The sequence below is a fragment of the Neovison vison genome, chromosome 2 (assembly GCF_020171115.1).
Source record: "Neovison vison isolate M4711 chromosome 2, ASM_NN_V1, whole genome shotgun sequence".
In the NCBI taxonomy this organism is placed as follows: Eukaryota; Metazoa; Chordata; class Mammalia; order Carnivora; family Mustelidae; genus Neogale; species Neogale vison.
Genome location: NC_058092.1, coordinates 27,957,325 through 27,984,812, shown reverse-complemented (window position 1 = coordinate 27,984,812; position 27,488 = coordinate 27,957,325). Strand labels below are relative to the sequence as shown.

Here is a 27,488-nt window from a genome sequence, read left to right as displayed (position 1 = left end):
TTGCCCTGGCAACCAGAAGACCAGACCCAAAGGCCGGGCATCCAGGCCGCCGACTACCCAGCCCCCTGGCCCTTCGCCTCCTCCGCCCGCATCTGGCACCATGTCGCTGCGGACTCTACCGCTGCTCTTCTTGAACTTGGGCGGGGAGATGCTTTACATCCTGGACCAGCGGCTGCGGGCCCAGAACATCCCGGCAGACAAGGCCCGCAAAGGTGAGAAGCGCCCGGCCCGCACAGCCAGCCCCACGCCCCGCAGCCCGGTCCCCTCGTGGCCGCCGCCGCCGCGCGCGCACAGCCGGACTTCCACAGCCAGGCCCCCCTGCAGACTGGCCAACACCCCCGCACTCCGCGCTCCTGTAGCCACAGATCATCCGCTCAGGGCCCCTCAGGAGTCAAATTCCCCAAAAATATTTTCACAGCAGAAGGATTTAATACCCGCGCTAGGGTCTATTATTAAGGGACCTGACACACACACACACACACACCCCATTTCCTCATCCCCTCAAACTGGAGAAGTGATTTCCCTGTCTCTCTTGACAACCAGTCCCTCCCAAATATAGGAGACCCAGCGCCCATCACCTGGGAAACACCCTGCTAGTCCAAGCATCCTCTTCCCCCCACACCCCGTACCCCAACAGGTGCTGATTCTCCTTTCCTCTGTATGCTATCCTCCTTGAGCTGAGGCCAGTCTTGCTAATTTCAGAAGCTATTTCTAGAAAGGTGGGATTCTGAAATAATGGATATAAAAGAAAACATAAGAAAGTTGGGTTATTCCCTTCACAATAATTGGAAGAGAAGTAAGTTCTGGAAATAATTATATGAGACTTTCTAAAATGCAAAATCTGTCATCCATATACACCACATCTAATCTCCAGAGAAATGCCCCCCAGAACTCTCTGCCACCATTTTCTTCTTCTTTTCCTCCCTTCTCAACCAACAACTGCTTTCACCAAGTTTCCTGGGATTAAGTGCAGAAGAAATATATAATTCAAGGTAGAGAAAGATAAGTTGGTGTAAAGGTAACCGACATGACCCTAGATTAAAAATTTATTCTCTCCAGCAATCCCTATGCTCAACTGATGTTAAATGTACAGATTCAGATGTTAAGCATACATATTCAGACACTCACTACTGTGTCTGTGTGATTGAGTCCAAGTCCATGCACAATGAGATAAAAAGAACTCCCTATCGCATACCCGCTCCATTCATTCTGCACATGCTGCCCATGAGCTTTCTCAAATGCAAATCTGTCCATACGCCCTGCTACTTAAAACCCTTTGTCAGCTTTCACTGATGTTTGGATGAAGACCAGGTCTATGGCAGGACATTTCTGGGTCCCTGCTGACCTGATCTGTCTCCACCTCTGTAGTCCCACTTTCCACCACTGCCTGCCTCCTACTTTGTATCTTAATAATACCAAACTGCTTGGAGGCCTACATTTAAAACATATTCATTCACATTTCTGTGCTAATAATCCCCATTCTATCCCAAAGCTCCCATGTCTATGCTAAATGGTTCCTCTTCCATACTGCATTATTCGAGAATCAGTTCCTTCAGGAAGCCTCCCCACACCAGGCAAGGGTCTGAGAATACTCCCATCGCACCCCATGCATGCCTCTCCCTATCTTACCACTCACTGACCAAGTTATACTGAAATGGTCTGTGGGTGTCTCCCCCCACGTGATTATCTTCTTCGTCTTTGTACTCCAGCACCTAGCATAGCTCCTAGACCAGAATAAATTGGTATTCAGTCAATGTTTGTTGAACTGATGATCTAAATTGGCTGTTTTATATGATGTTGCCATTTCTTCCTCAAGAGGGTTCTGTTTTCCTTGGCACATATGTTCTGTGATTGCATTCAGGCTAATGGCACCAGTGAGCTGACAGGTCGTCCTTGCACTGGCGGTCTGCATCTTGAAAAAATGGTATAAATTAGCAATTAAGAGCATACTCTCTGCAGCCATACAATTGGGTTCCAATTCCAGCTTTGCCCTTTAACTAGATGTATGACCTTGGAGAGTTACCTCTATAAGCCTGTTTCTTTTTCCATAAAACAGGCATCACACATACTCACAGCAAATTTGTGAGAACTGAATGAGATCATGTATTCAACATGTTTAACACAATGAGTAGCAGGTGTTGGCTTTCAAGAGGCGGTCTGGGCAAGACTCTGTGAATATGAAGGGACTGGTTTCCTTTGTCTTCAGGAGCTATAGTTCTTCTGAGTTTGCTAAATACAGCTTTAAGGAGTTTCAGCTCTTTAGTAATTCACATTCACACATCCCTTCCTTCCACAGTTTAGGTGACTTCTCCGAAGACCTTAATCCCCACAACTGTACCATCATGTAGGTTATACTATGTCCACTTCTCGCCTTTCAAGATAAACCCCAGGGGAGCTAGTGCTGGGTTTCCTCTCCCACGAGGCCCCTCTCCGGGGCTTTTTTGGAACTTGTTAACTTACCCATCAACCTTTTCAAAGGTTGACACACAGCCAGATGGGGAAAATAAAGTTAATTTGCCTGGGGTTACATAGTCAGTAAGAGGAAGAATAAAGAATTTGAACCCAGGTCATCAGGCTCCAGAACTCATACTCTTAGCCTGTATGTCCTTAACTGCTACACTACAGTTCCATACGTAGGGGGACTGTATCAGAATCCTTGGGGTTGGGGGGATGGGAGATCAGGAAGAAAGGGGGAGCTCTGAAAAAATTGTCCAATGGACCCACTGATTTTATGAAAGAAATGACAGAAAGTAACTGGCTCATGGGGACTCATAGACGACAGCCAGAAAACAGGGTGGAGGGTGCAGGATTCAGAAAGCTGAGAATCACCCCCTCTATCCCACCAGTGAGAGCTGGTGTAGCCACAGGAGCTGCCGTGACAGTTGCTGGTACACAGAGGCCCATAAAACACCAGCCACGGTCAATGAGTCCCCGCTGATGCTGTGAATGGAAATCATATTTCTTCTAGGTGTTTTCATTCTCTTACACAACTAATTGGTCTCCTGGAGGCCCTGCGGCTCCCACAAGGCCAATGTAGATGCTGCAGTTTTTCACCACGGGCGGAGCCTCAGTTTAGCATTCAACAGAAAGGAAGTGCTCTCGCCATGGGGCAACTTCGGAGTGTTGCATTTGAATGTTGTCCCCGTTTTAAGCAATAGCAAGAATAATAAAAGCCGCCTTGGCCTCACGCCAGTCCTCTCACAAATCCTCATCAATAAGACCCTATTACATTTTGTTTACATCCCTCATTTTACAGAGGGGCTGCTGAGACACACAGCCAGTAAATGATTTTTCCAATGTGAGCAGATCACAGTGAAGGACTGAGCAACCAAATGGTGGCGAAGTTCTATTTTTCTTTCTCTAGCTCCAATTCAGCAGGCAGGTCTGGATAGCCTTGGGCCTTCCTCCCACTCAAAATACAACTAAAGTGAAATTGGCATAAGCAAGTCATCTGGAAAAATAACAAAGAGCGGGACATGCTTTATCAAATTCCCTTGGATCCTCGGGAGGACCGGGGCGGGGAGCGCGTGGCACTCCAGCGACCTCTGCTGGAGCTGAGCGTCATTGTCCGCAAGAGTGCGGGAACCCCGGGCATGCTTTCCCCAGCAGGCTCCACTTTGTCAACAGCAGGGAGCCAAGGTCCCTTAGAGTTGTGAACCCCTTGAGGCACCACCGCCCCGGTTCTCCTGCCTCAGATGCTCCACTGACTGTGCCACCCAGGCGCCTTTGCAAAGCCTTGTTTTGAATGATGTGTATTCTCATAGCATTAGAGAAAATGACTTCTCGCCTTTCAAGATAAACCCCAGGGGAGCTAGTGCTGGGTTTCCTCTCCCACGAGGCCCCTCTCCGGGGCTTTTTTGGAACTTGTTAACTTACCCATCAACCTTTTCAAAGTTTCAACTGGAAGGCAGAGAGTATTTACATTAGACATTAATGCAAACATGCAAAATGAAGTTTCATTGACCAGATCATTGGAATTGGTATTTTTAAAGCCTCCTTGAAAAGAATGTTCTTGCTTCATGAACGGTGTTTTCTTTTTATATGCTTCATGTAGATGAATGGACAGAGGTGGACAGAAAACGAGGTATGCTATCTCTGGGCTGCATGCGTTCAGTCTGCATCCACAGGCTCACTGGGTCCTTCATCACTGGGCTGACTGGGCGACCACTCTAAATATGTCTAAGGAAAAACACAGGCATGAGTTTCTCTTTAGCCAAGAGACTGGTTGTACATTGGAATCTCTCACTTAAATAAATACAGCATAGCATGTAGAATGAAAACCAAGCACAACTTGGCCAAAGGACCATATGGCACCGGAGGTATTTGTCTCATCTGTTCCAAGTTCTGCAGGCCATCAGCTACACTTCCGGGTCGGCTGTCCTACTTGGTAGTCCTTAAAACAATTCTGTGACAGTATCGCACAGCTAAAGAACTATGCTTCGACGCCAGGGCTCCTCCCTGAGCTGTTCTCCTCCGCACAGAGGAGACGGAGGAAAATGGAAGCAGGTGGCTGCGCGGCTGCCGGACGCGCATGCGCTATGGCCTTGTGTCAAATCTTCAGTTTCCCCTTCGGCCACGACTAGCGGCAAACCAGAAAAACTTGCCGGTTCCTCAGAATAAAACCTTAGCCTTTCTCCGCCTTAAATGTCGCAGGGACCTTCCATCACTAGACATCTGGGTGCAGCTGATGCATGTCATCAGCCATCGTCCTGTTGAGTCTCAGTGCTCTCAGCATACCAAGTATGTTGAGGAGATGGCGCATGTAGTATCTAAGAGAATGAGCATTAAAACCAAACACGCCATCCCAGTTTCACTTCCACCACCAGCTGTGTGACCTTGGACTTGAACCTCTCGAAGATTCAATGTTCCTCCTTGATAGAGTAAGGAGAATAATTCAGAGTTGTCTTGGGGCTTAAAAGAGAGAATGCATGGAAAGTTCTAAGCCCTGTGCCTGGAACATAGTAAGGATTCAAAAATGGTAACCATCCAGAAGTAGTAGCTTCTCCCTTTTACCCTCGGTTCCAAATTGCATGTTCCTAATAAACAAATGTATAGCACAGGTGGTTGGTAAGAACTCGGTTGCTTTCATCAAGAGAATTATTTCAACAGGCCAGGGTCAAAGAAAAACCTAACTGAAGTGCTTGATATACTTTTATTGTCTTACCATTTCCTATGAGTAATTTTTGGCCCACCTCTTGACACAGGGTGGAATTTCAAGCAAGAGGTGTGGATTAGGAAGGCCGTTAGTGTACATGATTGAATCATTGGAATTTATTTTAACTTAGGCATTGCAAAATAATGAGCAGAAAAAGACTTCCTAATCAGAACCTGGGACAAGCAACCTGATCTGTTAAGAACTCAGTTGCTAACACTTTTGATGCACCTGTGAAAAATTACTTCCTTCCCTGCCCTTAGTCTCCCCCCACCCCAAAACCTGGCTTCTAGTGCATTCCTGCCTCATGAACTTATGCAAAGCTCATGCAAGTGCCAAAAACTATCACCAAGACTGACTGACAGGTCTGCTTAAACCCATTTCTCAGGTTTAACTTAAATACAACGTGGGCTGCTTCTCTAGGGCAGGGATAGCGGCCAGTTCCACTTTGGGTGCTGGTGTTTATCTCATGTCTGGTACGGATTTAGGCCCACGTCAACCAAGTGCTAGGGAAAGCAGAGTGTGAGGTATAAACTTGCCGATTTGTGCCCCCATATTCTTTCCAAAGACTTAAATTCTGGAGGTGGGAGTTCTGGGTACCAGGGTCCTATCATCAAACTGCCATGTCCTCTGTGGGGTCATTTGTATCCACTGCTCGGCCCCCAGGGACAGCGTGTGCTATACTCTGAAAAACAGGAAGACTTTCTGGTTGCTAGTGTGCAAGGAGCCATAATGATGTATAGCCGATTCTCATCCTTTTGCTTTTTACTTTGCCAGAGTGACTAACAATCCCCCCGCAATTTTCTTTCTTTTAGAACTGATATAGTTGGGTCTTAGCTATTTTCACAGATGCTGCTAGGAACTCAAAGATCCTAGAGAAATGGCTCAGCACCCAGGCAAATGGCAGCAACTGAAAGCATCGACAGAATCAGCTGATGTGATCCTTCAGTTGGAATTCTTCCTCTTGGGCACACCTGTTTGCCCTACATAAATCCATGGAAAGTTCTTCAAATTCTGTCTCTCAAGGCCTCACATGTGGCTTTTCATGTGTACCTATTTGCTTCTAAATTCTGCTCTTGATACAGGCTATGCTAAGAGAAAGCTAGAAAACCCAGTTTCTTGCAGGTCCCTGCTTGCTTAGTTCTAAGCCGAAAGACTATTCATGAAGAAACCCAGAAAAGTTCCTAAGTCTCCAAGCTGTCCACACTGAGGAAATGTTAGTGCACATTAAGGGCAAGCTGCGACGGGTTCACATTGTCAGATGTGAGAGATACCCTGTGTTGGTATTGGATTTGGTTCTTCCTCACAAAGAGGGTAGAGCCTCAAGTAAAGTTCAAGGTCAAGTGTGAGTTCAACACATCTGAAAGGAGTCGGTCATTTAGTTCTTTTTTGTCAAAATATGGGAGATCCCTTCCCTCCTCTCTCTAGCCCTTCCATGTAAGAGTTAAATGCAACCAGCCCTCAGCTCCCCCTTCCCCGCAAATTGCTCTTTACGATCCCTTTTTTAAAGCTGGATTTTTTTTTTTTTTGTAAGTAGGCTCCATACCCAGCGAGGAGCCCAACATGGAAATTGAACTCACTACCCTGAGATCAAAACCTGAGCTGAGATCAAGAGTCAAATGTTTAACCAACTGAGCCACCCAGGCACCCCACGATTTTTTTTAAAGTAATCTCTACACCCAAAATGGGGCTCAAACACAACCCCATGATCAAGAGTCGCATGGTCTACAAACTGGGCTAGCCAGGCTCCCCGATGCTGGCATGGCCCCCAGGGTACTTCTGTCAGTTACTTAAAGCTGGAAAGGGTGCCTGAAACCATGACCTGAATGAGCTACCTTGCCCCTGTCTCTAAAATACATGGTCACAACCAATCACCTGGTACAACATTTGGCAAGAGAAAGGGGCATTTGTATCCTTCAGTGATAATCACTCATGTTTAATAATTGATTTTGTAAAATTATTGTAAGTCATCAGTTTTCTTTCAAGTTTTAATTACTATGAATGTATATTCACAGTATTCAGCATCCATATACTGTCTCCCTGAGGTCAGGATATATCTGGCTTAATTAATGAATAATCTGTGTTCCAGGGTGCCTGGGTGGCTCAGTGGGTTAAAGCCCCTGCCTTCGGCTCAGATCATGATCTCAGGATCCTGGAATTGAGCGCCTCATGGGGCTCTCTGCTCAGCAGGGAACCTGCTTCCCCTCCTCTCTCTGCCTGTCTCTCTGCCTACTTCTGATCTCCATCTGCCAAATAAATAAATTAAATCTTAAAAAAAAAAAAAAGAATAATCTGTGTTCAGGGGCACCTGGGTGGCTCAGCTGTTAAGCGTCTGCCTTCGGCTCAGGTCATGATCCTAGGTCTTGGGATCCAGCCCCTCATCAGGCTCCCAACTCAGCTGGGAATCCTGCTTCTCCCTTTCCCACTCCCTCTGCTTGTGTTCCCTCTCTTGCTGTGTCTCTCTCTGTCAAATAAATAAAATCTTAAAAAAAAAAAAAAAGATCTGTGTTCATGCATACCTGTTCCTATTTCTTATACCAGAGGGTTTTCCTGGCCTTCAGCTAATAATATTTGAGTAGCACAAAATATTGAAATGAATGAGTGAATGAAAAACTAGAATTATAGACACTTTGGTTTGCACATCCCTTAGGATTTTATTATCACCAGATGGAAATTTTCCATTTGAACAACAATATAAGACACATCACCACAGTGTAATATCAATATTATAGACTAAATGTAGAAATTAAGGTGTTCTAAAATGGTGCTAATCTAAGTATATGTTTTGTAGAAGCATTAGAAATGTTTTCATCTCTAACCAGTGGGTAGATTCGTCTATTTTCATAAAATGCTTGTTCTTTAAAAAGTGTCAATTACCATTATTGGTCCCATTTTAATTAAAATTTAATTTTAATTAAATTTTAATTTAATTTAATTTTAATTAAAATTTAATTTTAAGTAAAAACATTATAAATTAGTGGGGCGCCTGGGTGGCTCAGTCATTAAACGTCTGCCTTGGGCTCTGGTCATGATCCCAGGGTCCTGGGATCAAGCCCTGTGTCAGGCTTCCTGCTCAACCGGAAGCCTGCTTCTCCTCTCCCACTCCCCCTGCTTGTGTTCCTTCTCTCACTGTCTCTGTCAAGTAAATAAATAAAATCTTTTTTTAAAAAAAGTTATAGATTAGCTAAACAAACTGAAAAAAGAGCACTGCTGTTTCTCATTTTAAGGAGGAGATCTAATCTAAAATGTTCATAGGACTCCTTTTTAAAGAAACATCTCCCTTATCATCAAGTGAGAAAACATACGTATAACAGTGGTTTGTAACCACTGAAGCACAACACATTCGTACGTTGTCACATTTCTGTTTGCTCGGAGACAGTCTCATAAAGCACTCTGGACCCTGCTTTCTACTGGGACGCCTTGATGGTTTCTCCCGAGGGAGCAGATCTCACCAGCACATCAGCATCCCTACTCTGCATAGACCCAGCTCCTGCATTCCATTCATACACAGACAGCATTTCCTGAATAAATCTGCCTCTGGTACCTTGCTCAGCTGTTTTCTCTCTTGTCTCTACAGTTCTGAATGACATCATCTCAACCATGTTCAATCGGAAGTTTATGGAAGAGTTATTCAAACCCCAAGAGCTCTACTCCAAGAAGGCCCTGAGGACTGTCTATGACCGCCTGGCTCATGCCTCCATTATGAGACTGAACCAGGCCAGCATGGATAAGGTGAGCAGACCGCTGCCTCTGTCCTGTTGGTTGCATTTCTTGTGTCTTTGGTGCATGAGCACAGACTGGGTCTAATGAGAGGAGATAAGCTGTGGTGCCTTGCCAAGAAAAGCTATGTGTAAATATCAGTTGTTGGTATTGAGTTCCAGAGTTAGAAAGGACCTCAAGTCATCCATCCCAACCCCTCTGATGATCGTGTCATTCCACCCACCCAAAGAGGGAGCTGGCGTTCAGACCCATATTTAAGAACACACTCCTCAACACAATGCAAGTGCCTATCCCTAAAAACTTTAATTCTGCTTCATTCTTAATAAACGTCAGCTCTGTGATGAGGAAACGAGGCATTTGTAAAGCCAAATCAAAACTGCTTAATCTTTACTTAGCACGTGAGCATATTGGGGCGCCTGGGTGGCTCAGTTGGTTGGGTGTCCAGCCTTTGGCTTGGGTCATGATCCTGGGGTCCTGGGATCAAGCCTCGTGTCAGGCTTCCTGCTCTGCAGGGAGTCTGCTTCTCCCTCCCACGAGGGGCTCGTGCTCTCTCACACTCTCTCTCTCAAATGAATGGATAAAACCTTTTTTTTTTTTAATTTATTTATTTGACAGACAGAGACCACAAGTAGGCAGAGAGAGAGAGGAGGAAGCAGGCTCACCGCCGAGCAGAGAGCCTGATGTGGGGCTCGATCCCAGGACTCTGGGATCATGACTGAGCCGAAGGCAGAGGCTTTAACCCACTGAGCCACCCAGGCGCCCCAGAATGGATAAAATCTTTTAAAAAAAAAAAAGGAACATGAACATATCTGTTTCTTTTTTTAAGATTTCTTTCATTTAGGGGTGCCTGGGTGCCTCAGTGGGTTAAGCCTCTGCCTTCAGCTCAGGTCATGATCCCGGGGTCCTGGGATTGAGCCCTGCATCGGGCTCTCTGCTCAGCAGGGAGCCTGCTTCCCTTCCTCTCTCTCTGTCTGCCTCTCTGCCTGCTTGTGATCTCTCTCTCTCTGTGTCAAATAAATAAATTTTTTTTAAAAATTTCTTTCATTTATTTGACAGAGAGTGAGCACTAGCAAGGGGAGTGACAGGCAGAGGGAGAGGGAGAAACAGGCTCCTCACTGAGCAAGGAGCCCGATGCAGGGCTCAGTCCCAGGACCCCAGGATCATGACCCAAGCCAAAGGCAGATGCTCAACTGACTGAGCCATCCAGGTGCCCCTGAACATATTTGTTTCTTTGGGAAACAAATTATTGGGGCACTCTGATTTTTTTTTTTTTTTTAAGATTTTTTTTTTTTTAAATTTATTTGAGAGAGAGAGAGACAGTGAGAGAGAGCACGAGCGAGGAGAAGGTCAGAGAGCGAAGCAGACTCCCCATGGAGCTGGGAGCCTGATGTGGGACTCGATCCCGGGACTCCAGGATCACGCCCTGAGCCGGAGGCAGTCGTTTAACCAACTGCGCCACCCAGGCGTCCCGCTCTGATTTTTTTTTAAATAATAATTCCAAATAAATAATGGCAGAGAATAGACAAATCTTCTATTCAAAAATATTCAAAAATTCAGAATATAGATATCCCCCCTCCCTGTATGGGGGCTATACTCAATGACTTCCTTCCAAAGGGGCAGTATGGAAAGGGCAGAGAATAGCTGACTTACAGTAGGAAAATGACAAACACAACAAGGTCAATGGTGATAAGTGATGTTGGTCTTGTGTACCCTGATGCAGTGTGATGAGGATAGCACTCTACCTCTATGTTCTTCCTCCCAAAAACCTACACTCCATTCTGATTGTGAGAAAAACATCAGACAGGTGGGGTGCCTGGGTGGCTCAGTCCATTAAGCAGCTGCCTTGAGCTCAGGTCACGATCCCAGGGTCCTGGGATTGAGCCCTGCATGGGGTGTCGTGCTCAGCGGCAAGCCTACTTCTCCCTCTTCCTCTGCTGCTACCCCTGCTTGTGCGTGCACTCTCTCTCTCTCTATCTCTGTCAAATAAATAAAATCAAACAGATAACATTTGGAGTTCATGTTATAAGTACCTGGCCAGTACTTAAAACTCTCAAGGCCACCAAAAGCAAAAACAGTTAGAGAAAGTGTCACAACCAAGAAAGGCTTAAGGAGACCTGATGACTAAATGTAACTGGAGTCCTGGAACAGAAATAGGACATTAGGGGAAAACTAATGAAATCTGAATCAAATATGAACTTCAGTTACTTTTAATAGTAACAATAATAATAACTATTTTTTAAAGATTTTATTTATTCATTTGGCAGAGAAATCACAAGTAGACAGAGAGGCAGGCAGGGGGTGGGAAGCAGGCTTCCCGCTGAGCAGAGAGCCCAATGCAGGACTCGATCCCAGGACCCTGAGACCATAACCTGAGCTATAGGCAGAGGCTTAACCCACTGAGCCACCCTGACGCCCAATAATAACAATTTTTTTTCTTTTTTTTTTTTTTTAAGATTTTATTTATTTGACAGAGAGAGGTCACAAGTAGGCAGAGAGGCAAGCAGAGAGAGAGGAGGAAGCAGGCTCCCTGCTGAGCAGAGAGCCCGATGAGGGACTCGATCCCAGGACCCTGAGATCATGACCTGAGCCGAAGGCAGCGGCTCAACCCACTGAGCCACCCAGGCGCCCCAATAATAACAATTTTTAAAGAATTCATTTTTTAACTCCTCCATTATGTGAATTTATGTAAATCCTGAGGACTGAGTGAGTTTCAAGCTTTATATAAAACTTCCTGCCAAGCTAACCTCAGAGAGTCATCTCCCTTTAACTGTGCCCTTACCTCCTCTCACTTACTTCTGGAAAGTTACTTTATCTCCTTGAGCCTCCATTTTCTCATCTATAAAACGGGGATAATAATGGCTTTTTCATCAGTTTCAGGAGGGGTAAGTGAGAAAACATAACACACGTAGGCCTGGCACATAATAGATGTTCAGTCAATGTTAATCATCCCTGCACTGCTTGCTCTTCTCCTTCTGCCTTTAAGAAGGTTTAGGTTTCCATGGAGAAAGGACACAGAATTTGGAATCAAAAACCTGGATTCAAGTCTTAGCCTTACCAGTTGCTAGCTGTAGACTCAATTTACTGAATAACTCTGAATTTTCATTTCTTTATCTTCTACCTTGTTTTATCCTTTATTCCTCCCATGGTATCCTATCCACCACAGGGGCTTAACGTGTGATAATGACAACAGAATGTCTGTATCTTCAGTATTCTACATTCCCGCCACACACGCCCCAGGGTATTCCCGGCTATTCAGCTTTCTAAATTAAATGTTTAGCTGCATGTTGGAGAAATGAGATCATGTAGAAAATTCTAGCAAGCGCTAGGATCTGAACGTCCTGAGTTCAAAGCTCACCCTGCCACTTATTACCAGCTATGTGAAATCAAGCAAGTCTCTCCATTTTTAAACTGGGGCTAACATCTTCGTCATAGAGTCCCATGTGAAGAGTGAATGGGACGAAACAAGGTGATGTATGTGGGTGTGCCCAGCACTACACTCCGTGGGTGTAATTAGTCTCTCTCCTGCATTGGTCGTGCTCATAGCTTCTCTCCCAGACTGGTTCCTCCCCCCCCCCAACCCCCAGACTGCCCTGCCACTGTCCGCGTCAGCCTTCTCCCAGGCACCAGGTAGAAAACACTGTGATTGTTTCGGACAGCCGTCCTTTTCCGCCCCAAACCTACTTAGCCAGTTCCTTCGAAGAATCATGGTTTTTTCCATGCCCGCCATCTTTATTCTAGGCCTTATGTCTGGATTATTCCAGCAAAGTTTTTTTCATTCTTATAGTCCCTAGATGTTATTACACACCTATCAGGAGCCAGCTACTAGCTAATCTCCCCACCTCCAGTCTCCCTTCCATCCCGTCTCATCATTGCCGGACCCCCTAATCTAGCTTAATTACCACTTCCATCGTGACAGCTCGGAGAACTTCAGTAGCTCCCCTAATCCCCACCATGTCTAGTCTAAATTATTTTGCCTGTCTTTCTAAAACCTTTAGTATTCTAACCTTACCATACTTATCCAACTGTGTTTCCTACTGACCCCAACATGAACTGCCCTCTCTAATCAGGCTGTTCTCCTCGCTGTTTCTCCCAGGAAAATGGCACATTTGTTGCTGCCTCTAGGCCCCCCTGCACACTGTTCCCCTCGCCAGGAATGCCTCTCCCCTCCCTCAGTCAGTGTGAGCCTATGACTCAGCCTTCTGCTTCCACAAAACCTATCTTGACTACATTGGTCCTCACCAGTGTCTCACCTCTGATCATCAGTGGACGGTCAGACCACACGTGGAGCTTGTTGATATCTCATTAGGTGTTGTTCATCACTTACAGTTGCTCTTACACGGTTGTCAGACTTCACACTTGCCACTTGCGCACCTACTCTGTCCTTGACTCCTCTCAGCTATTTAACAACAACAGGAAATTAGGGAGTATTTTTTAAGATTGTATTTACTTACATATTTACTTAGTTGAGAGAGAGAAAGAGAGCAAGCTCGAAGTAGGGGAGGGAGAAGGAGAGAGAGAAGTCTCCAGCAGACTCCACACTGAGCGTGGAGCCCAATGTGGGTGTCGATTTCACAACCGTGAGATCATGACCTGAGGTGAAATCAAGAGTTGGCTGCTTAACCGACTGAGACACCCAGGCGCCCGGGGGAATATTTTTTTACAGAAGAGAAAAGTCAGGCTTAGAGAAGCAAAGGGACGAGGCCAGGGCCATCCACAGCACATCAGCTGTGGCAGCAGAGGCCTGGGTTTTTAACTTACTCTCTCTGAGGCCAGGACGCAGTCCAGGGCCCCGCGGCTGCCGATGCTGTTCCTAACGTGTTCCATCAGTGGCACGCATAAGCTGACCAGAAATCCCGTTTTTCCCGAGAGTGCCCTGGTTTATACCTGTCATCCTGGCTTCATAATTCACCATCCCCTTTCCACTCTCCGTCTGAATGATCACCGACGTGGTCGCCTGAGCCCCAGGAGACGCCCAGAACGGGTTTTCCGTAAATGCTGCCTGAACGCGTGTGTGACAGAGCTGATGTCTATTTCTGTGTGTTTTGTTCAGCTCTATGACCTGATGACTATGGCTTTCAAATACCAAGTACTGCTGTGTCCCCGCCCCAAGGATGTGTTGCTGGTCACTTTCAATCATTTAGACGCCATCAAGGGTTTCATCCAAGACTCCCCAGCCATCCTGCAGCAGGTGGAGGAGACATTCCAGCAGCTGACTGACGTAAGCGGGTCGCCTGTTCCTCATCTCAGCCCCGTTCTTGTTCTCTTTCCCTTGTTAAAAAACAGCCAGATTCTATGACAGACAGAACAGGATGAGGGGTGGCAAAGCCTGCCACTCTCCCGAAAAATTCCAAAATTCTGCACGTATCCATTTGGGTCACATAATAGGCACTCCCATCTGAGGCCTCTCTCTGTCTCCTTCCACGTCGGGAAAGCAACGACACAGAGCATGGCCATGTCCTCCTGACTTTTCTAAAAGGCTGTTGGCCGTGGACATTCTGCTAAATGTTGGGGAAGGGTCCCTCCAGATCTTTGGGGAACAGGAAAGGTGAAATTCCCCCCTGCACAGGCGATGCCTGATGGGGTCAGCCTCGTGGACTCTTGGTCTACCATGCTCACCCCAGCAGCCGAGCCCCCTGCCAGCTTCTCTTGCCCCCGCCCCCAAGTGCCTGCCTAGCGCTGCCTGTCTGTACTTCTCATCTCACTTCTGGAAGTGAAGTGTCTCTCTGCTTTGCCTCCGGCAGAGATACGGAGGACTCTCAGACGGGGAGTTCCAGCTGATTCGGCAGACGCTCCTCATCTTCTTCCAGGACCTGCACATCCGGGTGAGTGACTGGGCGACCCGGGAACCCCGTGCTACCGCCACCCGAGGGAGACAGGGTGCCGAGTGATCAGGCGGAAGAGGGCTGAGGTTGCCCATTAGTGATTCCTCTGTGTTTGGCTCCATAATGACAAACTTCCTGATAAGAAATCTCAGCAGTTTTTCAGTCCACCAAGGAAGGCAGTGATACTGCCATTCCTTCCCAGTTCCTTGAAAATATGATTTATTCTCTTCTCCGGAGGAAATGTGTTTTCAAGGCTACCAGTCCGATCTTAATAATAAAGCCTTTTCTCAAACCATTCGCATCCTTAACCTCTCCAGTATCTAATGCTGTCAGGAGGCTGCTGTCCCACCCCATGAAACCCACCTTACCAGGACTCTCCTGACACCAGACCGTCCTGGCCTTGCCTTTCCCCTCCCGGCTCTATGCCCCTTACTCCTTCTTCCTCCCTTTCCTTCACCTTCACCTAAGACTTTGGAGTCTCACCTACACCTTCCCCTTGCTCCAGCTCTGCCACCTAGACCCACGTCTCCACCCACTACAGCACAAGGTCTGCAGCAAAACTCGTCTCCAAAATTCCAGTCCTGCCCCACTTCCAACTTCCCAGTTTCTGTTGAGGGCCCCACCACTTCTTCACTCAGTCAGCTCTAAAGCAGAGCATCGCCTTTGATTCCCCTTCTCTGACCCTCCTCTAAAGGCCTCCCAAGGCTGCCTTTTCAGGTTATACATCCTCCTTTCCCTTCCTGCTGCCCCCAGCCTGGCTCAGGGCCCCCTCTGCTTGTTGGCTGTTCCTCCCAACTGACGCTGCCTTCTGACCCTGCCTCCTGACCCTGTCAGGCCTACTCAGGACAGCTCTACACCTTTTAAAAACACATTGTGGAGCTTTTGAATGTGGGGCCTGTCTCTCTTGGATAGGACTTTGATCCTCTCCGTAACTTAACACACGGCTGAGGGAAGGATGGGTAATAAGGCAAAAGGAGCCGAGGCTCTGGAGTCAGGCATCCTTGCGTCTAAATCCCAGCTCCAACACAGCTCCGTGACCTTGGGCAGATCACCTCTCTTGAGTGTTACCTTCTTCATCTGATGATGCCTGACTGCAAGCACACAGCTGAAGCAGTGTGTGTAATACGTGTGTATTTGCTCATATGTGTACAGTACAGAGTGCTTCCTTCCAGAAACTGGTCCCAGTGGTTACCTCCTGGTTGTGGAGAACTGCATGGAGGGTGGGAATAGGACAGAGACTTATGTTCCACTGTATACCCTTTGAACCTTTGGAATCTTGTACTTGTGTAGGTGTAACGTATTCACACAATAAAATTCAAAAAAAGAGAAGCAATAGGATGTCCTTAGTGCCTGATCACTATTTCCCTTCCATGGACCAGGGAAGACAAATAGGTTCCAACTCGGAGGCCAATTTTATGTTTAACCCTCATGAATAATTTTATTTGCTATGGCTCGAGGAATAATAACACCAATATAAATTAAGATCTCTAATAGTCATTGATTAAAATAAAAAATATGAAAGTACAAATAACATTACGTCTTGTATTACTTTAAGATATTGAAAGCTTTGCATCAGATTCTTATCTAAACGGGCCCTATTTGGACATTGTTTTATGGATTATGGTGAAGTGAGCCGTATTGATTTTGCAGTTTTAGCTTTGCGCAGTGGCAGTATCGTAGCCAATGAGGTTTATCCGAGGCGCGATTATTGCTAATTGATTTTGCAGTTTTGACAAGAAAAAAACTCATTATAATAAAAAGACACTCCTAATAATAAGCTTATAACAAAATCAGTAAAGTATATGAAACTACAAAATACATTAAGCTTTATTTGCTAAATAGGCAAGCAATGAAACATCAGAATGTTCATGAAGAAAAACAGGAATCACGTCTCCTGACAGTATTCAGCCACTGCTCCGTGACGCTCGGCCGGCCTTCCGAGTCTGGTCTTGCATGGTATTTCTGTTCAGCCACAATTTGTGATTGCCGGTGAGGATTTTCTGTTTTCAAAACAGCCCTGATAGTCTTTAGATTTGTTTGTGAAACTTACTGACTAAATTAAGAAAACACAGGTCTGATCTAATACCCCCTTGCTCACTGTTTAACCAAAGCGAATACAAAACGCCTCATCCTGAAATCCAGAGCTTTCTGTGGTATGGAGAAACAACGAGAAGTAGTCTGACTGTGCTCGAGGGCCTGACCTGCGCTCGGGGCTGGCCAGTGCCACTTCCTGTGGAACCGCAGTCCACTTCCGCGTGGACTCCTGAGCCGTTCTTTACAACCATCCCCATCCCCGACCCCCTCGGCCCTCCAGAGCTCTTCCGGAGTTGCCTCCAAAAGGGCAGCCTCCTCAGCTCAGCCACTCTCTCCTGTCCTCTCATTCCCACTCATGCTTCCTTCCCTCGGGTGCTCCCCGTGGTTTCAGTCATTAGAAAACAGCATTCCGTCTTCGCCTCTTCATAGAATGTTCCCTATCCCTCCCCTCCGTGATCCACTCCCCTCGGAAATAGCTCACCCTGTAACACTCGTCGGCCTAACGCATGTTTATGGAGCGCACTGTTTTCAGTGTTAGAGAACGAAAATGAACAGGACCGAGGCCCTGCCTAACGGGGTTCTGCGCTAGTAGGAAGAGGCAGGCAGGATAAGGAAGTCAGGTTCTTGTTCTGATAACCTTAGGAAGATGGCAAGATAAGGGAAAGTTATAAAGGGCAACAGGGTGTGATGTCGCGTGAGACCAGTGCTATCCAATAGCACGTCTGTCACGATGGAGGTTCTAGATCTGTGCTGTCCAGTATGACAGCCACCAGCCTCATGCGGCTATCGAGCACTTGCGATATGGCTAGTGTGACTGAGAAAATAAATTTTTTATTTAGCCTAATTTCTTTAAAGCTTTTATTTATTTATTTGTCAGAGACCGGGCCCACACAAGCGGGCGGAGGGGCAGAGGGAGAAGCAGATTCCCCGCTGAGCAGGGAACCCACTTCAGGACTCAATTCCAGGACCCTGCAATCATGACCTGAGCTGAAGGCAGATGCTCAACCATCTGAGCCACCCAGGTGTCCCTCATTATCTTAATTTTAATAGCCATACTTGACTAGTAGCTCCTGTTAAGTGACCGTGCATCCTTAGATGAGCGAGTCAAAGTTAGCCAAGGGCAGCCTTTCTTAGGACAGACATTTTAGTTGAGAATGTAACAACAAAAATCTCAGGGAAGCACATCTAAATGGAAGGGACAGCACGTTCAAAGGCCCTGAGATGGAAAAAGCATGATATGTTCCTTAGAGAGGAAACCAGCGTGAGTGAAACCCGTCTAGGCAAGGAGGGGTGTGCCATCACAGGTGTAGTGCGCAGAGGGGCCCTAACTAATCGGACCAGACATCAGCCATAACCAGACTGGCTTGGCTTTATGCCCTAGGGAGGCGTCTGTTCTAAGAGTAGAGAAAACATTTCAGGCACCTCTGGGGTATCCCTTCCAGGCAAGAGCAGTGAGACTTACTGAGAAGTTGAACGTGGGGAGGAAGGAAAAGAAGAATGAAGGATGACTGCCATGTTTCTGGCTTGAGCAGCTGCTGCTGCCTCATGCCACCAAGAGAGGGAAGGACTGAGGAAAGCATATTTGAGTAGACAAATTAATTAATTCTATCTAAGTTTGATTTACCGATTAGGCATCCGAGTAGCAATGTCAAGTGAGCAACTGAATATGCAGATGGAGAGCCCAGAGGAGGGATTATCAGCCTACAGCACAGAGATGGCCTTTGAAATCTTCTGGCCCCTTGTGGAGGCTGCTCCTTCTCCCTCATCCATGGGTAGGTAGGGTGTGAGAAGCAGGGTCGCATTCTGCCACCTCTCCCCCCCACCCCCACTTTCCCACCATGGTTCTCCTGCCCTCAGCAGTGCGGCCCTCCTCTAGGGAGGCCAGACCAGCAACCCCAACACCGTGCAAAGCCCCGCACTCTTCACTCACTGCTGAAGTTGCCAAGCTGCTCCCCCGCATTCCCGGAGCATTCACATCCCTGGCTCACCATCCTCCTGGCCACCAGAGCCCTGCCGCCACCCTGGGGAACGCGAACACTCAGGGACACGCCTCAGCCAGCACTCAGGCCCCACAGCTCTGCAACCTGCGTTTCCTCTTTCGGTAGGAAACATGTGCTTCCTACCCTCAGGAACTCATTAGAGAAGGGGAAAAGGGACAAGCACCTTACAGACATTTTATTTTATTTATTTATTTTTATTTATTTATTTGATACACAGAGAGAGAGAACACAAGTAGGCAGAGCAGCAGGCATGGAGAGAAGGGGAAGCAGGCTCCCCGCTGAGCAGGCAGCCCAATACAGAGCTCGATCCCAGGACCCCGGGATCATGACCTGAGCTGAAGGCAGCCGCTTAACTGACTGAGCCACCCAGGTGCCCCCAGATGTTTGATTTTAAAACAGAAGAATATAAAGAGAGAGATCACAAAGGAGAGGGTGGTAAGTTCTACTAAAGAGAATCAAAAGTCAGGGCGCCTGGCTGGCTCAGTCGGTGGAGTGTGTGACTCTTGATCTCTGCATTGTGAGTTCAAGCCCCACATTCGGTACAGAGATTACTTAAATAAATTTTTTAAAAAAGAAAATGAAAAGTCTTCATAGAGGATCTGGTATCTTTTTTTAAAAATATCTTTTTTTAAAAATACATATCTTTTTTTTTTAAAAGATATTTTCACAGGCCCATGGGAAATACAGGGAGGGGTTAACTGGACACCCTTGGTGGAGGACATCATCTCAATACAGGCATGAGGCTCAGATCGGCCTGGCGTATTTGGTGGTGCAGGGGGTGGGGGGTGGTGGGGGAGCAGAAGGCTGCAGGCGTTTGGGTGTGGCTGGAACATAGGATTCAAGGAAGAACGTGGCTACAGAGAAGAACAAGGGCCAATGGGACATTATCTGGCAGGCAGTAGAGGGCCACTGAAGCAGGAGAGGGACAAGGTCAGATAGAAGTTTAGAAGAGTCTCTTCAGCAGCCGATTGGAGAGGGATCCCAGCCAGGTGAGGGGGAGGCAGGGAGCCCAGCTAGGTAGGAGGCATCTGCAACAGCCAAGCCAGAGGTGACAAAGGTCTGCCTTAGAGACAGGGTGGAGGAGAGGGCCCAGATACAAGGTGTGATCACTGGAGAGGCACGGCTTGATGACCAAATAGACATGGGAAGGCGGGGGCAGGGGAGTGCAGATTGCTGGTGTGGTGCCCAGGCGGTGTCATCCACGTCGATTGGGAACACCAGAGGAGGATCAGGTTTGGGAAAACAATTGATGATCCTGTTCCGAGCAGGGTGAATTTGAGGTGCATCCCATGGAAGCTGTAGGTGGGCACATGTAATGGGCAATGAGATAGAGGCATCCAGTGCCCAGAGAAGAAAGCTAAGTGGCAGCTCAAGATCTGGGAGCCATCAGCACAGAGGTGAGCACTGGGAATAGATGGGATCAGCTGGGGGACAAAAGCGTAGAGTGAGCGGAGGAGGACAGGGGACAGTTACACTGGGCCAGCAGAGGGGCTGGGCAAGCGGACAGACCCATCAGTCCCATCCAGCCAAGGGCAGGTTGTTGGGTCGAACACAGCTACACACTGGACGGAAGCGTGTACATTTCAGACCTGCTGTGACATAGTCAACATTGCTGCAGTCAGGTTCACAGAAAGTCTAGCACATACTTATACATTCCCACTCCTCCAAAATTTCTTTCTCCATGCTCGTATTCACATCCCTTGGTCACAGAATCTCAAGGTTTAAAAATTCCTCAACAGTCATCCAGCCAAACCCTCCAATCAAACCAGTTTACACATTCCCCCCCAAAAAACATGCCCTGTGCCCTCCCATCTCTGCTTCTAAAATGTCTTCACACCCACCTTCCTCTAGGCCCACTTCCAAACCCACAGTCAGCCTACCCACCCCCATGCCTGTGGTCATTCTCCTTAGTGGGCTACTTAAGTAAGCATATGCTACCCAGCATCTCCTGCTTTATTCTCTCCCTTTTCCCCATTTTATGCTCGGGTCCTATGTCCAATTAGACTGTAATACTGAGCATATTAGCTACCATGCTTGGAGCACCTACTGTACATCAGACTCTGTGATAACTGCCTTTTCATTATCTGATTTAGCTGGTAGCACTTGCCCATTGAATAGAACTGAATAATATTTGAATTATAATAATTGAATAATAATAGAATTATAATTATTGAAAAATAATAGAATTATGACCCCTAATATAGCAAAGAGAAAACCAATGCACAGAGAGGTTGTGTAACCTACCCAAAACCCAGAGCCAGCCACTTCACATTACTTGTTCGCATGCAACAGATGCTTACTTTTGAGGATATTTTGAATATAATCTTGTAGCATTTTAGAGTTTGAAGGGGTCTTCAAATTTATCTCCTTTTACAGATGAGGAAGCTAAGATCCAATAAACTGATTAACTACTACAGCCTTTGTGGGATTTTATGTGACCCTGACGTCAACACAAAGTGTGCAAACCAGGGTGCACCCGGCTGGCTCAGTCGGTAGAGCATGCGACTCTTGATCTCCAGGTTTTGAGCTTGAAGACCCATGTTGGATATAGATATAGCGATTACTTAAAAAAATTTAAAAAGGCACACATACCAGGAAGTAGAAATTAGTATAATGTGGTGTTTTCAGTCACACAGAAAACCTTCAGGCACTAATGCCAACCGGACCCACGTGCTCCAGCCCCACCAGTCCAGCACTTGGCCAGAAGATTGGGTTCCAGAGTCAGAAACACCAGGGTTGAATCCTCAGCTCTGCCCCTTATGAGCTGGGGGATCCTCGAGGAAGTGTGTCAACCTCTGTCTGAGCTGCCAATTCCACATCCCTAAAATGGAGGTTCTGATGGCTCCTGCCTCAGAGCTGTATGGGAAGTTCAGGAGGGAACTGAGGAATGGGTGTGGACTTTGTTTTGTTTTGTTTTTTTTAAGATTTTATTTATTTATTTGGCAGAGAGAGATCACAAGTAGATGGAGAGGCAGGCAGAGAGAGAGAGGGAGGCAGGCTCCCTGCTGAGCAGAGAGCCCGATGCGGGACTCGATCCCAGGACCCTGAGATCATGACCTGAGCCGAAGGCAGCAGCTTAACCCACTGAGCCACCCAGGCGCCCCTGGATTTCGTTTTGAATCGTAGCCCTCTTACTGTTCTCTTTGGGCAAGTCCCCTCACTCGGGGAGCCTCAGCTTCCTCATCTCTAAAATGGGGTAATACAGGACACCTGGAAGCCTTGCTACACACTTCAAAAGATCTGTTTGTACAACACCGTAACTCTTCAGGGCTGATTATGCTGAGTCTTTCCCTCTCATTGTTGTTGTTTTGTTTTTAAGATTTTATTCATTCACTTGACAGAGAGATCACAAGTAGGCAGAGAGGCAGACAGAGATGTGGGGGGAAGCAGCCTCCCTGCCGAGCAGAGAGCCTGATGCAGGGCTCGATCCCAGGACCCTGAGATCATGACCTGAGCCAAAGGCAGAGACTCAACCCACCTAGCCACCCAGGCACCCCACTTTCCCTCTCATTGTTATAAACTCCCTAGGTAACATCCCCAAGCCATTATATACTTCCCTTCCTCAGAGTTCTTGTGTCTAGGAAAACATACCAAGAAAAATGACAAGTGTATTTGTTTCCCCAGGTATCCATATTTCTAAAGGACAAAGTGCAGAATTCTAATGGTCGCTTTGTGTTGCCGGTGTCTGGACCTGTTCCCTGGGGAACTGAAGTTCCTGGACTCATCAGGTGAATTCTCAACTGTAATTGTCAGACCAATGTATGGGGTGCCAGGAAACCAACATGTGGGCCGCCACAGAGAGTGCTGCCCTGCTCCGTCCCCCGCTTCCTTCAGTAAAGCGTGGCAGTTAGAAGGTCAGGTTCTCATGCCCCGCTGTGCCGCCCAGCGGACACTTGAGGCCAACCACCCAGTTCTTCAGGATTCACTTCCTCATCTGTTAAATGGTTGCTGTGAGTGTGGATAAGATAGTAATGCTCTGAAGTGCTCACACAGCACCCAGCACATAACGTGCGCTTGGTAAATATTATTATTACTGTATTACCACTGTTATTGCTTCAGCCAACATCTTTATCTTGAAGGAGTGCATGAATTCCTTTTTGTCCCATAGTACCAAGAATAAAGAAGCCTCCAGGACTCCCCAAGCTTGGAGAACATTCCATCATGTCATATTTGTATTGTAGAATATTCACCGACAAAGGCAAAGAAGCAAAGAAGGTAGAATTCAAGCATGGTGGACACTATGTCACCGCACCAAAAGAAGGTTCTTTTGAACTTTATGGAGACCGCGTCCTGAAACTGGGAACTAATATGTAAGCAAGTTCTCCCTCCCTGAATGAGTTCATGTCCAAGGGAGGTCACTTCACTTAAAAAAGCAACTTGACTTCCGCTATGAAAATCCCTACTGACAAATCGTTTCCCCTCAGATACAATGCATGCAGAGCACTGACATTTTCAAAGAGCGCCTGACATTTCCAAACATAAGGCAGCTCATGAGGCTGAAGAGATAAATGATAGTAAATGGCCATGGAAGAGAACTAACCCAAACCCGTGTCCCAGGGGAGGTCAGAAAGGCGAGACCGTCACATAGTGTTCCCGTGCTCTGCAGTAGTATACATCCCTTTCCCAGAAGAGCCATTTCCACGCAGCTTCGCGGGTATTTTTCTTTGGGAAAGTGTGAAATCTGAGTGGCTGACACCCACTTCGTTATATTCTGTACTCCCAGCACATTTCCGGATACTTTTTTTTTTTCCAATTTATTTATTTTCAGAAAAACAGTATTCATTATTTTTTCACCACACCCAGTGCTCCATGCAAGCCGTGCCCTCTATAATACCCACCACCTGGTACCCCAACCTCCCACCCCCCCCTTTTTTTTTAAGATTTTATCCATTCATTTGACAGAGAGACACAGGGAGAGAGGGAACATAAGCAGGGGGAGTAGGAGAGGGAGAAGCAGGCTTCCTGCAGAGCAGGGAGCTCGATGCGGGGCTCGATCCTAGGACCTTGGGATCATACCTGATCCGAAGGCAGATACCTAACAACCGAGCCACCCAGACGCCCCTCTGGATGCCTTTAATGTCTCAAAATGAAAGTTACGTACTACATTTATGAGTTAGAAGGAAGTGGGTGTGAAAGGGCTGGACGATGTTTTCACAGTTTTCTGTTGATACCAGGTACAGTATGAACCGGCCCGTGGAAACCCACATGTCTGGAGCATCCAAAAACTTAGCTTCCCGGACACAGGTGAGCTGCTGCCTTCCTTCTTCACTTCAGAGCTTATTTCTCGACATAAAAATCTGGACGGGGAGAAGAGTGGAAACGCTAGACTTCAAAGCTAGCCAGCATTTCCTTCACTCTCATTGTTTGCAATCTTCTCAGTTTGGCCTTACAAGTACAAAGGTTTTTAATTGTAGTTTCTCATGAAGACTTCCAGTGATCTGACTAATTAGGTAATTTTAGGCTCGGCTCAGCCACCATAATTAAGCAAGAACCACACACCAGGCCGGGTGAAATAGCATTTGTACCCAAGCCCCTGGGTCTGCGGATGCTGAGTCCGTGCTCCCACGTCTCCTGATCATCGCAGCAAGCCTCCATAATGCAGGGCTACCCTATATAATGCCGCGGCAGCGAAGTTCAAGTGGGATTTTGGATTCTCTGAATTCCATCTTTATAAAATCTCGCAGAAGTAGCTACTAGCTAACTCTAGGACAGGTCAGGAAATACCCAGCTCTTTGGCAAACATTTATTGAACAACTTCTGTGGGCTGGGAACCCGGGGATGCAAAGGTGACTTAGAAGGAGAAATGGGCAGGCAGACCAAGGTGTCAGGCACCAAGGGACAAAAGAGCAGAGCGGTATTTGGGGGAAGCGGGGAAGCAGCATCTCTCCAGCTTGGCTAGATGCAACTGAGGGAGGTGGCCAGAGACTCACCTAGACCAGGACCCTGGGGCCCGACTGGAAAGAGGCTTAAGCAATTTGGACTTTGCCATTTAGGCAAGATGCAGAGGGGTTTATCTCCAGTGAGGAAGAACGGAGAGAACTCTACTTTGGATAAATGGCGGCAGAGTGACCAAAAAAAAAAAAAAAGGACAGCAGAGGAGGCAGAGCAGGGAGCAGCTGGGTTAGAGGAGCAGAGCAGGCTTGGAAGGAGGGGTGAGGGTTGAGCAGGGCCAGACAGCAGGAGGGAATGGGTCCGGGGTGTGTGTTCACCATAGTGACCACCTGAGGGCAGTGTGGTAGCTCCTATGAAAGGAGTGCCCTTGGCCCCGGGGCATTGGCTGAGGCTCCTGGTAAATGCCCAGGGAACTAGACTGACGGAAGAGGAAGCAATGTTCTTCTCCTAGGAAGGTCGTCTGAGGAGAACGGGGATGCCTGGGGCCCTCCACTCATCTTGAAAGTGTGAGAATCTCTGGTTTGCTGCCTTGCTGAAAGTCCTTCTGCTTCTGATGTGGATTGTTTGTTTGGGTTAAGCCTGTTTTCTATAATTTATTTGGACACAGTTCTTCCCAGGACAATTGAAACAGTTACTGTTTTGCCTGGTTCTGTAATACTGCCGTGGGTATCTGGGTCTCAGCAGGAAATGTGATCACCTTCATGTGGCTAAAAATCATAAATTGTTTCTGCAGGAAATCATTGCTCCAAACCCTCTTGCTAAAGAAGAGCTGAATTTCTTGGCCAGGCTGATGGGAGGGATGGAGATTAAGAAACCCAGTGGCCCTGAGCCAGGATTCCGGTTGAATCTCTTCACCACGGATGAAGAGGAGGAGTATGTTTTAAACCTGTTTCTTCCAAGGCATATCTAAAAATCCTGAGTGTGATAAGAACCAAAAAATGGCTATTATAAACCAGTATTACTTATAAACATAGATGTAAAGGTCACAGATGAAAACCCAGCAAATTCAATCACCTACTTAAAGAAGAATCCACCAGTATTAAATAGTCTGAACCTTCTGGATTTTTTCAAGAAATAGTTCTAAGGTTTTACTTAATAAAGCGTAGCTGAACAAGAAATATTGGAAGTGAAGATAATCATAGTAAGAAAAATCTGTTAAGAAACCAGAGGAGAGTCAGAGCATGATATCTTTGGGATAAGGTAGTCTCCCCCAAAACCAATAAGGATAGTAACCCACCCATATTTACACAGAGATTTACAGTTTATAGAACACTTTTGCACCATTATCTCACGTGATCCTCCTCATACCCCAATATAGAACCGGGCGATTCTAGTTCCGTACCCATTGAACTAACTTTTGTACATTTCCGTGTGACAGGTACTATGGTTAAGTGCCAGGGACACAAAGAAGGGAGCGTAAGACCTAGAGCCTGTCCTCAGAAGCTCACAGGGTAGGAAGAGAATGTACCAGACATGAGTTAGTTCAGTGTCGTATCATAAATGTGCTAATGGAGGACACAGTGATTGACTCTGCACGGGCAGATGGAGGGAGCTGGCATTCGGGCTTGGTCTTGGAGTTTGCCAAGCAGAGGAAGGGGGAAAAACATTCTCAGCCCAGATCAGTACATGCAAAGGCACAGAGACAGATAAGGACCTGACTTTCTGGAGCATAGGCTGCACTGCTGGGGAAAGGGCAGAAAGCTGAAGGGAAGCGGCAGAAGGTGAGGCAAAAAAAAAAAAAAAAAAAAACAGGCTGCCAAATGATCAGATGCCAGTGTGCCACGCTGGCAAGGAGAAAACTCTAACCTTTGACCCACTTCTCTACCACCTCCTGCAGACAAGCTGCGCTCACCAGGCCAGAAGAGTTATCCTACGAGGTTATCAATATACAAGCTACTCAGGTGGGTGCCAGTGATTACACAAGCCAGGGGTCAGTCCCATCCTCATCTCCGGCTAACCTTGAATATCCCAGGCCCTCCCTCCGTCCCCCAGCAGCATGTACCCAGAGTCCCTATCCTGACACACATCACAATGGCGGGGCAAATTTCAACACCATCTGCTCAGAGAAGCAGCCGTGCTGACGCACCCCCTTCTCGGCCTTGCCCTCTCACTTCTCCAACAGGACCAGCAAAGGAACAAGGAGCTGGCTCGCATCATGGGGGAGTTTGAGGTCACGGAGCAGCCGAAGCAGAGTGCCAGCAAGGGGGACGATCTGCTGGCCATGATGGACGGGTTCTAGCTGCGCTGGCCTGGCACCCCCACCCCGCCCCCTGTGGCACCCCGCGGAGGCCCCAGGGAGCAGAATGATGCTGCTCGTTTTCGACCAAGTACGCAGTTACCTCCCATCCCTGTCTGTGTTGTAACGAACTATACAAGCCTCCCTCAAGGAGTACTGTGTCTGCAAGGCACACACATACACATGTTTTCAACAAAATAGATTCTGCCTTTTAAACTGGACGTTTTCCATTTTCTTCTGCCTTATGGCAACTGTCCAAAGCATCCTAGGCCATAGGTTCAGGCGCCAGAGTCACTGAAGGGGCACGCCTATTGCTGCTTTCCATCGTAGCTTTGCAGTGGACACCCACAGCCCACAGATGCCCATCTGCGAGCCCTCTCGAAACTTCAGAGCTTCCCGGGATGCACTCGGCCTTGGGAGTTGGCAACAGGTGGGAAAGGCAGTTGAGGCCCAGTTTAGCCAGTCCTCCTCTGCCCGGCACCCTGGAAATTGTAACCTCAGAGGCCCAGTAAGCCAGGCCACAACAGGGGACACGCAGCTGGGCCCCATGTGGAGCAGGCGGGTATCTGTTGTTCTCTTGCTACCTTTGTGTGCTGTGGGCTTATCCCATGTGGCAGTGCATCCCAAGGAAA

The 27,488-nt window shown here is 47.3% G+C and overlaps 1 protein-coding gene and 1 pseudogene across 2 annotated transcripts; both read left to right on the top strand.

The window, feature by feature from the left end:
• The first annotated feature begins 13 nt into the window (after positions 1–13).
• OSCP1 (organic solute carrier partner 1) lies at positions 14–27,072 on the top strand. 2 transcript variants are annotated; one of them, XM_044237817.1, is made up of 11 exons: positions 14–212; positions 4,055–4,084; positions 8,730–8,884; positions 13,923–14,090; positions 14,614–14,694; positions 22,353–22,456; positions 22,910–23,038; positions 23,903–23,972; positions 25,354–25,493; positions 26,458–26,521; positions 26,743–27,072. In XM_044237817.1, the coding sequence occupies exons 1-11, from the start codon at positions 101–103 to the stop codon at positions 26,857–26,859; spliced, it is 1,170 nt and encodes a 389-aa protein (XP_044093752.1). In that variant the 5' UTR covers positions 14–100; the 3' UTR covers positions 26,860–27,072. The 2 variants fall into 2 exon arrangements, with proteins under 2 accessions (XP_044093752.1, XP_044093751.1); XM_044237816.1 differs by lacking the exon at positions 4,055–4,084.
• LOC122901447 lies at positions 16,349–16,513 on the top strand (annotated as a pseudogene).
• Positions 27,073–27,488: the final 416 nt, after the last annotated feature.